Source organism: Drosophila rhopaloa, unplaced genomic scaffold (assembly GCF_018152115.1).
Source record: "Drosophila rhopaloa isolate 14029-0021.01 unplaced genomic scaffold, ASM1815211v1 contig_167, whole genome shotgun sequence".
Lineage (NCBI taxonomy): Eukaryota > Metazoa > Arthropoda > Insecta > Diptera > Drosophilidae > Drosophila > Drosophila rhopaloa.
The window spans coordinates 7,218,214-7,232,287 of record NW_025335047.1 but is presented as its reverse complement, the minus strand read 5'-3'; the positions used below and the strand labels follow the sequence as shown (position 1 = coordinate 7,232,287).

At 40.3% G+C, this 14,074-nt stretch overlaps 2 protein-coding genes across 5 annotated transcripts; one reads left to right on the top strand and one right to left on the bottom strand.

The window, feature by feature from the left end:
* Window positions 1–30: 30 nt before the first annotated feature.
* Window positions 31–755, bottom strand: LOC108045415 (40S ribosomal protein S28). The gene has a single exon (XM_017124737.2). It carries the CDS (start codon window positions 502–504, stop codon window positions 310–312), a length of 195 nt encoding a protein of 64 aa, XP_016980226.1. The 5' UTR covers window positions 505–755; the 3' UTR covers window positions 31–309.
* A 146-nt stretch (window positions 756–901) lies between these two features.
* On the top strand, window positions 902–14,024 carry LOC108045413 (axin). Of its 4 annotated transcripts, none has more exons than XM_017124733.2 (13): window positions 902–1,807; window positions 2,644–2,838; window positions 3,485–3,559; window positions 10,138–10,420; window positions 10,477–10,709; window positions 10,771–11,466; window positions 12,223–12,360; window positions 12,484–12,580; window positions 12,692–12,823; window positions 12,881–13,139; window positions 13,197–13,341; window positions 13,420–13,746; window positions 13,807–14,024. In XM_017124733.2, the coding sequence occupies exons 4-13, from the start codon at window positions 10,325–10,327 to the stop codon at window positions 13,931–13,933; spliced, it is 2,250 nt and encodes a 749-aa protein (XP_016980222.1). In that variant the 5' UTR covers window positions 902–1,807; window positions 2,644–2,838; window positions 3,485–3,559; window positions 10,138–10,324; the 3' UTR covers window positions 13,934–14,024. The 4 variants fall into 4 exon arrangements, with proteins under 4 accessions (XP_016980222.1, XP_016980221.1, XP_016980224.1 ...); XM_017124732.2 differs by having other exon boundaries at window positions 13,402–13,746; XM_017124735.2 differs by lacking the exon at window positions 12,223–12,360.
* Window positions 14,025–14,074: the final 50 nt, after the last annotated feature.

Below are 14,074 nucleotides of genomic sequence, written 5' to 3'. Positions count from 1 at the left end.
TGAAAAGCGCTTGCGAAAAGTATAGTGGGATGTGTAGTGGCGAAATTTTCTTTTCTCTTTTTAAATTGTAAATTGTAAAAGCTTTAAAATATATTGGTATTTACATACATATTTATTGGCAATAAGGAACTTGAACTTTATAATGAGGGTGATAGGATTTGTGGCCTTGTAATGCTTTTTTGATTTTACATGTAATTTATATAATTTTCTTGATATGAGTATACGATTATTTCAGCACCCCAATAAATGAACTAAACATGACTTGGTATACTTTTAATTGTATGTTGTCTTCTTAATAATGTTCAGCCATTAGCGTAGTCTCCTGGCCTCGCGTTCGGATTCCAAGAGCGAAAGGATGTCGCCCTCGCGAACAGGTCCTTTGACGTTGCGAATGATCTGGCGGTTCTGCTCGCCGAGAAACTCCACCTTCACTTGGGTGCATTGGCCCTGGGATCCTGTGCGGCCAAGGACCTTCACAACTCGAGCGTACACCGGCTTGTCCATAATTGATCAATATTTCTGAATTTCTGAATTGAATTTAAATGTGAACCGGTGAGTGCGGATGATCTGGTAGCCGGATTCTCACCAGCCCTGAAACTACCGACTATGTTATCGATTTAGTTCGATTTTATCTTGTATAGAGTTGTCAATCGATAGTACCACCATCGGTATTTTTCATCTACTTATTTTTAAAAACGGATTTTGAAATTTCAGTGTATTCTTTAAAAATGGTATTTTTGAAAGATTTTTGTCAATTACTTCAATTTAGACTGCAGCGTTCCGCCAAAATATTTGCTCATTAAAAGATCATAAGGATTTAGGAGGCCTATGGTGGCGATATCATACCGTTGAATGTGCGAGCTGGCTCCTAACCATCGATACTATCGATATTGTCATCGATAGTTTGACAGCTCTAGCATGTAATTGTTCGTCTCGCCGTCTAACATTTGTGTCGAACTATTTTGTTTTGCCATTCAATAAATCTATTATTTACCACTAAATAAGCGGTGCCCCAGAGCCCGTGAAGTGTCCGCGTTCTAGGGATTCGGATAAGTCGAGGAGTACAACGAATCCGCAACGATACGTCCATGAAAATCGAAAGGCAGCAGCAGTAGCAGCAAACCTATAGCAGAGGCAACAGCAACAAAATACACAAAATAAAAGAAGCAGCAGACGGAAAAGTGTTTAAATGGTCGAGAACTGAAAGAAGAGGCGATTGTATACGGATTTTCGAGAGTACAGGACCCAGAGACAGCAAAAATGCTTTAGAGGGCGGCGGTTCTCGACTATTTTCTCCCTCCGGAGAGACCAGAGTTGCCAGAGGACGAGGATGAGATGAGACTCCTGGCGAACAACCAAGAAGCTAAAGAAATATAGTCCATATAATCGGGAAATGCCCTCGGGTAGTCCCGCTGAGATCCCTGTTTGAGGATCCACGAGCTGGGTGCTATATCCTGCAGCCTTGTTTAGCATTTAATCCGGTCACCGTGCCTGCGCCTTGTTAACCACACTCTCTTGTTTACGTTTGCTTGTTTGTTGACCTCCACACAAATCGTCCTTCCATTAATTGTTAGTTACGCATCCCTCTCGTTGAGCACACTAATCAAAATGAAAGCATCATCCTCATCGAAATCGAAATTGAAATCGAAGCGTCCAGCCGTTAAAGCTACAATTAAATTACTCCCGTCCAAACCCACCTCGTCATCGTCACCGCCATCGAATATTGGAGCCAGGGCCGCCAGGATTTCGCCAGGATCAGTCGTCTGCCATCCCAATTGAGTGAAGCCAAGGATACACGAATCTAAGGGTAAGTAACCTTCATTACTCTGTGTAACGACCAATAATAATGTTCTAATTTCCTTATTTAGTCTGTTGGATCAGCTTTTGATAGAGTTTACCCATCATATCAGAGTGTGAGGACAATAATAGGATTTGCATGGTATTTCGACATATATGCAATGCAATAGAATCTAAAAAGATGTGAAAGGATGTTTATTATTATTATATTTATGATGTCCGACTTCCTTAACTCAAATCACCATCTGTCATAAAAAAAATTAAATTATATATTCGATTTTACCTTTCCATTGCAAGCTCGTTCGACTTATATACTCTCCTAAATATGGAATTTCGATTTATTTTGCTCGTCATTTCTCCTATTGATTATTTTCCCCTTACTAAGTTGGTCTACACATACTCTGATTCGAAGTGATATACAAAATCTTTTGTATGATTAAAATCTATGGATTTTTAAACATTGTCTTAAGGAAAATAATATTTCTGACATTTTTTTTAAATAATAAAATCCTAACTGCATATTATTATATATTTTATTTTATAATGCCTAATAAATGCAAATATGACCCAATAATATTAAATTTAAGTTGCAAGCCATAGGCAAACTTACTTAACCGTCAAATAATTTAATAATTTAAAAATGCAATGTCTGCATTTACAATTAAACTCATTTACAAATAAGAAGTAACATTTCTGGCATCCTTAAATAAAAAACCCTGGTAATATACATTAAGTTAAATATAAACTTATTAGTAACCTGTTTGATCGCCTATTTAATCCTATATTCTTATCCATATTAATTTATTCAATTTAATTCACCGACAAAATATTATGCTCTTTTTTCAGGTACTGCAGGTACTACATCAACTGTAATATAAGATACATTAATATAAAGTAAAGCGAGTTGGAGTAAAATAAGTGAAACGAAGTTAAACAATTCTACAAATCGGACATCAATAGATTTAACAATCTTAAAGGACTTGGAGCATTTAAAATTTATAAATTCTCAAGCGTTGGCCATTTCTCACTTGAGTTTAATCGGTAAGGGTTTTATTTCCTTTAATATTAATACCATCTACGTTAGAATTCTTTACATTTATTTAAGCGTAAATTGAATGCATTCGTGCGAGAAATATTCTCCCCCAAAAATTCAATATCAAAGGGTTATTGAATAAGGCATGTGTTAGGGGAGGTTTAGCCACTTTATTGTTTTAAAGTACGCCAATTTATTAAATACATAAAACTAGTCAGACCATTTCGAATACCAGCTATTACACCTAAATACCCATAATTTCTATCTACCATCCCAAAACGAGGTTGTTGCTTTATTTTCTATTAAACAGTATTAATGACTTGGATTTAAGAAAAGTAAGAAATAATAGAAATTCATATTTATTATAAAATATTTCGAATATTTCGTCTCAATTAAATTCACTTTTCATTGGTATTAAACATTTCTTTTTTTTTCAGCTCAAAATTTAATAACTGTTCCCCTTTCAAAATTTCAAAAAATGTACGAAACTTTTGTATCCATTTTTGAATGCCAAATGATGATAATCATTTAATATGACATTTAATATAATAATTTATAATATCGGTCAAGGAAGACATTTCTAAAATAACTCTTTATCTAAGTTATTATTTTCTTTATCTATTGCTTCTTTAAATCAATATTTATTTGTTTCAGGAACTACTGGAATTTTTTTGGAATACCAATATCTTCCCTTGATTTTCATATTGAATTTTTATGCAAATTACATATGTGAGTATATCGCTTAATTATATAACTTGTGTTAAAGTTTTAGATAAAAATGGTTCGATTTTAATATTAACGTTAAAAGATTTACAATTTTGTCCTGAATTTCCCTTCTATTAATGGCTGCCTACAAAGTTGCACAGAATAAGTGCAATTTTATACAAGATTTTATAAGTTACGCATTGCAAATCCTTTCTTGTACAACAATCGGAATATAAAAGTTTATTATATTTTTGAAAATATTTTATTAAGTTGTACGACTACATCACATACATTTTTTAAAACGATTCAGAAAGTATGCGTAACTTATTAAATTTGTCGAACCTTACATTTTCAAAATTTAATTACGAGCACTTTTTTTTAAGGATAATGGTTCGGAATATTTTATATGTTGTTATTCGTTGGTTATGTTGTTCCAAAAAATGTTTGTACTTACTTCATTACTTTGGCCCGCTCGTCTTTAAATAAGGGCCAGCTACAAAAGTGTCACCTCAATCCTTTTATTGTGGGTAAATAGGTTTCCCTTTATGCTGCCGTTCTCCAAGCCAAAGTGCATCCACCGCTGGCCTTGCAATGGGCTTTGCACCTGAAAAGTGAGCGCTTCCGTGCTGAACTTTTCTGGCTTTGCTGGCAACTTTTGCCGCGAACAAAGTACCACTATTGACCTTCGGCAATACTCGCAGTCGTAGTGAGTATTTTTCCGTATATTTCCCCCAGTTGGCCGGGCCAACCAAGTCTAGACCGACATCAGACGCCCGTTTCATCAGGTTCGGTTCAGCAATGGCGGTCTTAACCTCATTAGAAACAAACGAGGCTGCCGCCGGTCGCCCCCCACCTCCTTTATTGTTTTCAAACTTATTCGAAAATAATTTCCACATTTGTGTTTAGGGGAGGAAATGAAACATGGAGGTGGGTCTTCAAGCTCAACCCTTGCCCCACCCCTCGGCGTTTGGATTACAAATAAAATCCAACTCCGCTGCTCTGTTTATGTACAATAAGGACGGGCGTCTGATTTTTCCTTTGCGCTTGGGACTCTGGCAGTGGGCCAGGACCTGGTCTGGGTCTGAATCTGGACCTGCGCATATTGGTTGCACACAATGACTCCTATTCGCCTGCTGCCGTCTCGCTTGCACCGCCACAACCACGGACACTTTGAAAAGAACATCCTTTGTGTGTTGTTGTTCAATGTACATGAAGCATCATTATGTTGGAGGTCGTCCCCATCGCCGGTTCTTGTACTCCTGCTCCTCGAATGGACAGTCCCATCAACAGCTGGTCGGGACCTTCGAGGGGCAGACGTTCTCCACTCAGAGAAAATAATATCTTAATCGATCAATTAAACAAAGGTTTAATGATTGATTCCATTTCCAATTTAAGTGTCTAGTAAGAAAAACTAGGTTTGGTAACAATGGGCTTAAGTTTTTAAAAAACTGCATGCTCAAAATCCCTTGATTTGGATGTTTTGAATGTTGTAGAATTATTCGGCAGAAAAAGGTTTTATAACTAATCCTGTTAGAAGTAAATTCTATTGTCATTAATAATAGTTTGATATATAGGGACTTCGATATAATAAGTTTAAGAAGATTAAAGATTGCGCTTAATATTTTGGCAGCTTTAAAAGAAAACCATAATTTTAAAAGTAAGTTTCTGTGGTGAATTTCTTACTTGAAGGTAATTTTTTAAACCAGCTAACTCTTAAATTAATTTAAAATTTTTCTCTCTGTGATGTTCCGACTTCGATGTGCTCGCCAATTAAGTTCGATATCCGTACATAAACGGCGTAAGCGCCTTCCTGGATGTCCGCATGCAACAATTGTGAGTGGGTGAGGCTGTGGGTGCGAATGCGGATGAGGATGGGTATAAGGATGGGGAAGCAGAGGGCTGGGCCGGGCAACCCCGAAATGGTTTATGTACTCTGCTTGCTTCGGCATGGGCGCACATACGTGGCTGGCAGCAGGGTGAAATCTGCTATCGCTGTCAACGTTGGATTGAGGACTCAGGACTCGGGACTCGTTCAGTTTGACTTTCCGCTTGTCAAGGCATTGTCACCAAATACTTTGTGCTCCGTGGCTCGTGGCAAAAGATTTGTCAACAATTAGTGGCGATAATAATCCGAAAAGTCGCGCGTATCCTGAAGTGAGCAACCTGCCGAGGCATTGTGAGTGCATCAAAGGTGATTTAATGTCATCTCGACTACCGCAGCATACCTGAGGCTTAGGATCCGTAAATAAAAAACTAAATCCTTCGAGTACTCGGGCACCTGGGCAACCGTTTTCAGGGAAACTCTGAGCAGTGGCCTCCGGCTGATGAGGGGATGCCCTCATCTTACGCTAGACTTACCTGCCAATCATCAGAACTCATAACTTGAAAAGAATGGGGAATTATCCGGCGATGCGTACGCAATCTAATAGGGATAGAAAAATCATCATCTGCCCTCGAGAGGGTCTGCTCCTGTTCTATTGTTGTATTTCGGCATTCGCTCACAACAAAATCAATAAGGATTTATTTAATTATTTCATAATTTCCGTTCAACTGCATTTGAACAACAATGAAACAAAATAGTTGCTGGCAATCTTTTACTAGGGGTTAAACCTTGATTCAGAATACAATCAATGTGTAATTTATTCGTTTATAGTAAGGAATATATTAGGAGCTTTTATAAAGGGTGTCCTTCACCAAAAAAAAAGTTTTCGACAGAGGAAAATATGTTTTTAATGTATTCGTTTCACCGTCGGGATACTTTTTAAAGATTTGTGGCCATTATTGACCATTTGTTTAATAACTATTCATTCGATAAATTATTTCCTTTATATTCTTTCCTTACTTTGGCGTTTTCCAGAGCGGAAATTATGTAAATGTAAATTGTGTTGAATCTTGTTTCCAATTTAATTTTAAATTTAAGGGTAATTTTGGAGGTGTAAATTAATCATGTTTACTTTGTTAAAAACTGAACCTGTTACCGTTCAGTTACTAATTGTGATATTAAATTTGCTGATGTGCGAATGTTAAATAGTTCAAGTCAATTAAAGAATAATGCAAATCGTTAACATAACTATAAGTCATTTAACCTTTATGACGAATTTGAATGAAAGAAATATAACCCTTTTAATTTTTTTTTTCAATCCACCATTGGTAAAAATTTTACAACGACTTTAGCTTATAAATATTTTAATCATGTTATCCGTTTAAAAGAATATGTTATTGTATAAAACGTTTTATTTATCATGAACTCATCGAAGCTTTTCGAATTTAACCTTTGATCCATCGTTTAACTGTCGTTCCTTTGACAATTATAGGATTTAGTCACATTGCATTAAAACAGTCAGGCTAAAAGTTTATAAAATTAGATGAACACATTTAAGCATTTAATTCGAAAGATAATATAATCATGCTAAATTGAACCGATCATTCCTTTAACAGCTATAAGATTCATGATCTTCCGATTGTTTTAAATCTGGTAGAAAGGCTAACTATAGTGACCCGCCTGGTTATCCCGACAACAATATTTAGTTTTATATAATCGAACATTTTTCGTTCACTGCTAAACAAATCAGACCATCAGACTTGTTTTCAACTTTACAAGCCTGGTTGTTAAATACAATTTTTACTATTTGAATAATATACATATATATTTTTTTAGCCTTGCTGAGGTATTATAATTTCTGTAAAAAATTAGCCATGTTGTCCGTCATCTCCGTTTCTACGCAAACTAGTCTCTTTGTTATAGAGCTATCTGTAAAAAACTTCGGTTGTTATAAATCAGACGACTATATCCCATAGAAAAAATCGGCATACGGATATTCTCCGAATAATAGCAATTTGAAACAATTTTATAATTACAGTTTTGTTACAAAAATCCGACGACTATAGTCACAGGAATAATCAAAAAAGTTATTGAAAAATCATTATTTTTAAGCATATACGCATAAAAATCCAAACTTTCTGCAAAAGCTTAAATCTTGCCTAAGTTTGCTTCCTTTCCTTCTTTAAAAAGTGTTAGAGCTGAAGTTTCTGTTACTCATTAAAAATGGAACTACAATATAACATATTATTGAATCGCAAAATTATATGCGCCGTTATACGATTTTAAATGGTTAAAGGCTTTCAAAGTTTTTCTGGAGTGATTAAATATGAGTTTAAATAACCACTTACATCTGCAGAACGCACCAGTCAAAGGTAATTCCCTCTTCTGAATGTTCCGGGTCCCATTTTACCATCGTGGTGGACTTAAAAAGCGTCAGCCACTAACTTTCTTTGTGACCTGAGAGAAAGCAGCCATGGGGCTTTCAGTAGCAATTATGCCATTAAGGTCGAGCCGAATCTTTGATGTCGGCGATGGCACTTGTTAATCCTGAGGTGCGCGGGATGCTAGGATGCAGCGGTGCCAAGATGCACTAAAGAGTTGCCGATTTCCCCTGCTGTTTGGCGTTGTCTTTGTGTATTCCTTGGCCACGGGGGAGACATGGGCCTCAAGTGGCTGGAGGATGTCCTTCTCCTAGAAAACGACGCCATCTCTAGTCCTTTCTAGCCGGCTTTCCTTTGCGGTGCCGAGCGTTTTAATTGTGCCTCTCTTTGTTCTTTTCGCCGTAATGGAGTGCTATGCAAATGGCGTTTTGATGAATTTCCTTGGCTCTCCGGCGGCGCTATCGCTTTGTGGCTGTTCAGTTCCCCAGTTGTCCTGGCCCTGCTAAAACAACGAAAACAAACAACAGCATTCATCCCCTTTCATCGCTGGCTGTGTTTGTGTGTCTGTAAGTCATGGCTGGCAGGGAAGTGCTGCCCAAACCCCTTCCTCCTCGTCGTCCTTCACTCTCTGACAGGCTCTGCTCATGTCCTTTGTGCTTTGTTGTTGTATTTGTCGCTGCTCTGTTGTTGGCGGCAAACTTATCCAGTGCTGCCTGACTCTCACAGGCCAAAATAGCCAGATAATTATAAGTAATAAAAGTCTAAAAGCCTTATGCCTTATCCCTATCTAAAATTAAGATCGAAAAACACTCGAGATCGGATGTGACAATCAAAAACGCCAACAAAAACGGACATAAGAGTCCGTAATATCTTTCTTTAATGTTTTATATTTGGAAAACTTATATCTAAATCGACTCGTTAACTGTGATATTTTTATAAAAATACAATCTAGGGTTAAACTAAAAAACACCTATTATTAATTATTGTAAATTTTTTAGGTCATATTTCCAAAATCGTAGGACAGTTTGTCACTTTCGGTGTAGAGGAATTAATAGTTGTTAAATTTACTTAATATCCAATAGTAAATAAGTTACTCTTAGGAACTTTCTCAAGATTTAAAGTAAAGTAAAATATAAGTAGTTATATATTTTTTTACATTTATAACTAACTTTTGCTTATAGTTCAATCTGAAAACATTTTACAGACAGAACAGGGAATCCTGAAATATTAAAAATGGCTTCTAACCAAAAAAGGGCTGAAGAGCCAGTCCTGCTCCGCTCGTTATTGCAAAGGGGAGGGAAAACGGAGCAACAAAGAAAAGGGAATATTTTTGATTTACCAAAAGCGCGACGCGGTGCTTACTTTCTAGTTTTGGCCTGCTCTCGAACGCGTCAGACAGCTCGAGAAATAGCAGAGGCACCAGGATTAAAGAGTCCTTGCCACCATCCCCGGTATTGCGATGGTATTAGGGTGTGTGCCCGACTGAGTGTGTGCGTATTTCGTGTTCAAATTTTGTACATAATGGATTATTGTCCTTTTTTCCCTTTGCCATGCGCCCCGACTGCTGCATTGGTCGATATCATCAACCAATCAAAAGCGCCCTCAAAATGGCCGCCGTTCGATTCCGCTCCTCATTTTGCGATTTGCGTATGGTTTGCCCGTTGATAAGAAATGCAAAGGAGCCGTCGTGGAAGCGCCGATAAGTGGTCATTCAGCTTCCGCATCCTTGAGGATTTTCCATTACGGTTCCAATTACGAGTGCGTTTTCGATTTCTGCACCGCAAATTGCGCACTAAAGATGGGAAAGTGGGCCACGAGAGCATTCAGTGGATGGGTCGGGTGCTATCTGAATCCATACAGAATGCAGGGACTTTGTAATAAAAATATGCGTTGTTGTTTAACATGACCTCAGTTTTGTAATACGAGAAAGAATTCAGTATTTTCTATGAAACTTAATTAGGAAATGTATTCCCAATCAAATTAAATTTTTTTCATTATATTACAAACATTCAAAAAAATTATTGGGAAAACAAGAGAATAGAACATGGGTTTTTTGATGGAAATAAAATTTGTTTTCTCATGATCAACGTAGTTTTTAAATTTAAAGCCTAATAATAGCTTAAGTCAAACAAGAAAATAAGAAACAATAACAGCAGTTCCAATTTATAAACTTACATATTGAGAAAAAGAATACATATACATATAAAATTTTCAAACCTGCAATTGGAAAAATACTAAAAACTAGAGACTAGTTTGTGTATAATCCTAATCAATAAAATAACTTCTTTAAACGGTCGGAAGTGTCTCCTTCCTCGAGTTAAGCCTAAGACTATAATACCCTCTGCAAAAGTATAAAAACTAATTCTATTTTAATTCTTTTTGGTTTGATTTTGTTACAGGCCTTGTCTAATTGCCTTCCAAATTCGCAAACGAGCGCATCTTCCATGTCCCAGCTATTTGTAAAATACGGGCGTTTGTGATTTGAAACAGAGAACACGTTCGTTAATCATAACTGGTAACTTTAGCGTAGGAATAGGTAAATATTTAGCAGCGATCGCTCGTCCTGGGAAGCCAATTTAGAGTGGCATGAGTGGCCATCCATCAGGACTCCGGAAACATGATGATAATGAGTGTAGTGGGCCACGACCACCTGTACCCGGAGAAGAGAGCCGTGTTAAAAAGGTGGGTGGATAATTAGTGCAGGGGATTCGCTGAAAGCTAACCATCCCATCGATTAGATGACCGAAGGGGTAGCAGAGACCTCGAAGAATTCACCGCCATCCTACCTGAACTGGGCCCGGACGCTGAACCACCTGCTGGAGGACCGCGATGGGGTCGAGCTCTTCAAGAAGTACGTCGAGGAGGAGGCGCCCGCCTACAACGACCACCTCAACTTCTACTTTGCCTGCGAGGGCCTCAAGCAGCAGACGGATCCGGAGAAGATCAAGCAGTTAATCGGAGCCATCTATAGGTGCGTGAAGTCTTTAAAAAGTGGCGCGACAAACGAACTAATTTATGCCCCACTTGTCCAGATTCCTGCGCAAGAGTCAGCTGTCCATCTCCGATGACCTGCGTGCCCAGATCAAGGCCATCAAGACGAACCCCGAGATTCCGCTCAGCCCGCACATCTTCGATCCCATGCAGCGCCATGTGGAGGTCACCATCCGGGACAACATCTACCCCACGTTTCTCTGCTCGGAAATGTACATCCTGTACATCCAGCAGATGTCCGCCCAGCAGGAGCGTTGCAGCAGCAGCGGCGCCACGGGATCGGGAAGTGCCGGGAGTAGTGGAAGTGGTGGCAGCAGCCTCGTTGGCGCCTGTGCCCTGCCGGTGACCAATGCGCCCACCAAGCAGCATCAGCATCTGCAGCAGCTGGTGCCGCCGGGTGCCTTCATCAATCTGCCGGTGAGCAGCGTGAGCGGGCCGCCAGCTGGCACGTGCAGTGCCAGCGGTAGTGTGTACGGTCCATCAACGTCGGCCAGCTCGAGCGGCTCCATCAGCGCCACCGACACACTGCCACGCAGCTCCACGTTGCCCACACTGCACGAGGACTCGGTCCTGTCGCTCTGCGAAGACTTCGAGAAGGTGCAGATGCAGGAGGGCGGCGGATCCCTCGGTTCCGGATCCGCGGGCGCCGGTGCGCGGGCTCCCGACTACCCGATCCGACTGACGCGGGACCTACTAATAGCAACTCAGAAAAGAAGACTGGAAATCCGACCTCCCGGGTATGTGTGCTCTCTTTTGTAGTTAGTAACCCTTGCTTGGTTAATAACAAAACTTAGGCTAGGATGTATGTTAGGTAGAATATATTTTGAATCAGTTGCGGTCAAAATAAAAACAAATTATGATTGTTATATTATCCTTCCTTTTGTCTAAAAAAGTACAATTTTTATTTGAGTACAATATTATCTTATAACTTGCTATACCAAAAAGGACGAAAAAAGCTATGAGAATCAAACTAATTTAATTACGTCTGTTATTATTCTGACTGCAACTTTAGTATTTAGAACTCGCGGCTAAAATAGTAAATACCACCAACATTTTGACACCAGACGGGATCCACCACACTCTTATGTTTGTCTTAAGTTTTTCTTTAGTGATGATAATTTTTTGTGATTAACTCCTAATTTGTTATCTTTGTTTCTTTTACTTTTTACATATTATGTACATGAACGCTCACAAAAACACGCACGCCAAAAAACACGAACCCACCTGCATACTATATATACCGAATATATGCCCCACAATACTCATTGGACCTCAAAACACCACCCGCATATGCAATGTACATATGTTTACCGTTACACTACTGACTCGATGAATATATACATTATGTTTACCTTTTTGTTTGAACATTTTTGTTTGTGGATCTTGACGATTCCCGCACTCACATAAACACAATCACACGATTGGGCGCCATTGCATGGAAACTATATGTCCTGGTCCTGTTCCTGTTCATGGTCCGATCTGCATGCGAGTAGTGCCCACGGTTATGTGTACAATCCAAGCACTACCAACACCTCCTATGTGCCGAATTCGCGGGTAGATTCGGAAAGGGGCAGCGTTAGCTCCGGCGGACGCACCGACTCCGACACCATGTCGATCTCCAGCTGTTCCATGTGAGTAGCGGCGTCAAAGCAAGTGGTCTGCCCTGAAGAGATCCTGAAGAGATGAATACTTCAAACACGGAACAAAAAATCGTCGCAACAACAACGCGTCTGACTTATGATTTCTCGTTTCAGGGACGGTCGCCCGTACATACAACGCAGACACAGCTCCACGGAGAGCAAGGCGATTCGTCAGAGCGCGATGGCGAACAAGGAGACCAACACCTTTCAGGTAAATAAAGATAAGATGATGGAAAAGGTCTCTTCGACGTGATTACCACTCGTGTTTAAAACATACTATCTTATTTCCACTTATTACCATGAAAATTTTTCTCAAAAACAGGTTATACCTCGCACACAACGACTACATTCGAACGAGCACAGACCGCTAAAGGAGGACGAGCTGGTCGCTCTGCTGATACCCAAGTTGGAGGAAGTAAAGCGAAAGCGAGACCTGGAGGAAAGAGCACGCGAGGTAGGACTTGGCTAAGATTTGACTGCAGAACCTTCCATTAAATATTCCTTATCACAGAGAAATCCGGGGGCTCCGCTGCTGACCAACGAAAGATCCAGTGCCAGCGATCGGGCCTTCGCCGAGGCGATACGGGAGAAGTTCGCACTGGACGAAGACAACGACCAAGATATTCTGGACCAGCATGTGTCGCGGGTGTGGAAGGACCAAACGCCGCACCGCTCGCCGGGAACGATGTCGCCCTGCCCACCCATTCCGTCGCGCCGACGCACAGCCACCCACGACTCGGGAATGGTCAGCGATGGCGCCATAAGTCTAAGTATGGATAGTAAAACCAACGAAAGTACTGGTAGTCTAAACACGAATTAATTCACAGGCGGGCACTCCATGAAGCACTCGAAGTCCATGCCGGATCACAGTTCCTGCTCGAGGAAGTTGACAAACAAATGGCCTTCCATGAACACTGACAGTGGCATAAGCATGTTCTCGGCCGACACTGTTACCAAGTACAAAGATGCAAGGTAGGTCAAAATGGCTTTTATACTAACCCCAACTAACCCACAAACTCTGCTAACTTAAAGCTCTCGATCTGGCTCTAGCACGGCCTCGAAACTGGAGGAGGCGAAACGAAGACTGGAAGACGAGCCGCGGCGCTCTCGTCGAAACGCCCAACCGCCGATGCAGCACCTGTCGCAACTGCCACTGGCCTCTTTTAGCAGCAGCAGCAGTGGCGGCAGCATCAGCCTGCCCCACCAGCACCAGCTCCAGAGCACGGCGGCGCCACCGCCTCTGCCGGCCAAGCCGCCGGAGACGATTGTGGTGTTTTCGTTCTGCGAGGAGCCAGTGCCGTACAGAATAAAAATACCCGGTACTCAGCCAACCCTGCGTCAGTTCAAGGACTATCTGCCCAGAAGAGGTCACTTTAGGTAATGTTTACTTATCAATTTTAGAGACTCTCAGTTCTTAATTCATTTTCGATTCCACAGATTCTTCTTCAAGACGCATTGCGAGGACCCGGACAGTCCAGTGATTCAGGAAGAGATTGTTAACGACTCCGACATACTGCCCCTATTCGGAGACAAAGCGATGGGTCTTGTCAAGCCATCCGATTAATATATAAGCATTTAGCGTAGATTTTGTATTAAGATAAATAGTGAGTGTGACTTGGTGCACTGATACACTCGGTAAAGTACGATTAACGATAACGAACGCACCAAGTGTACGCATCTTAGAGCTAGCAAACTGGAGAAGCTA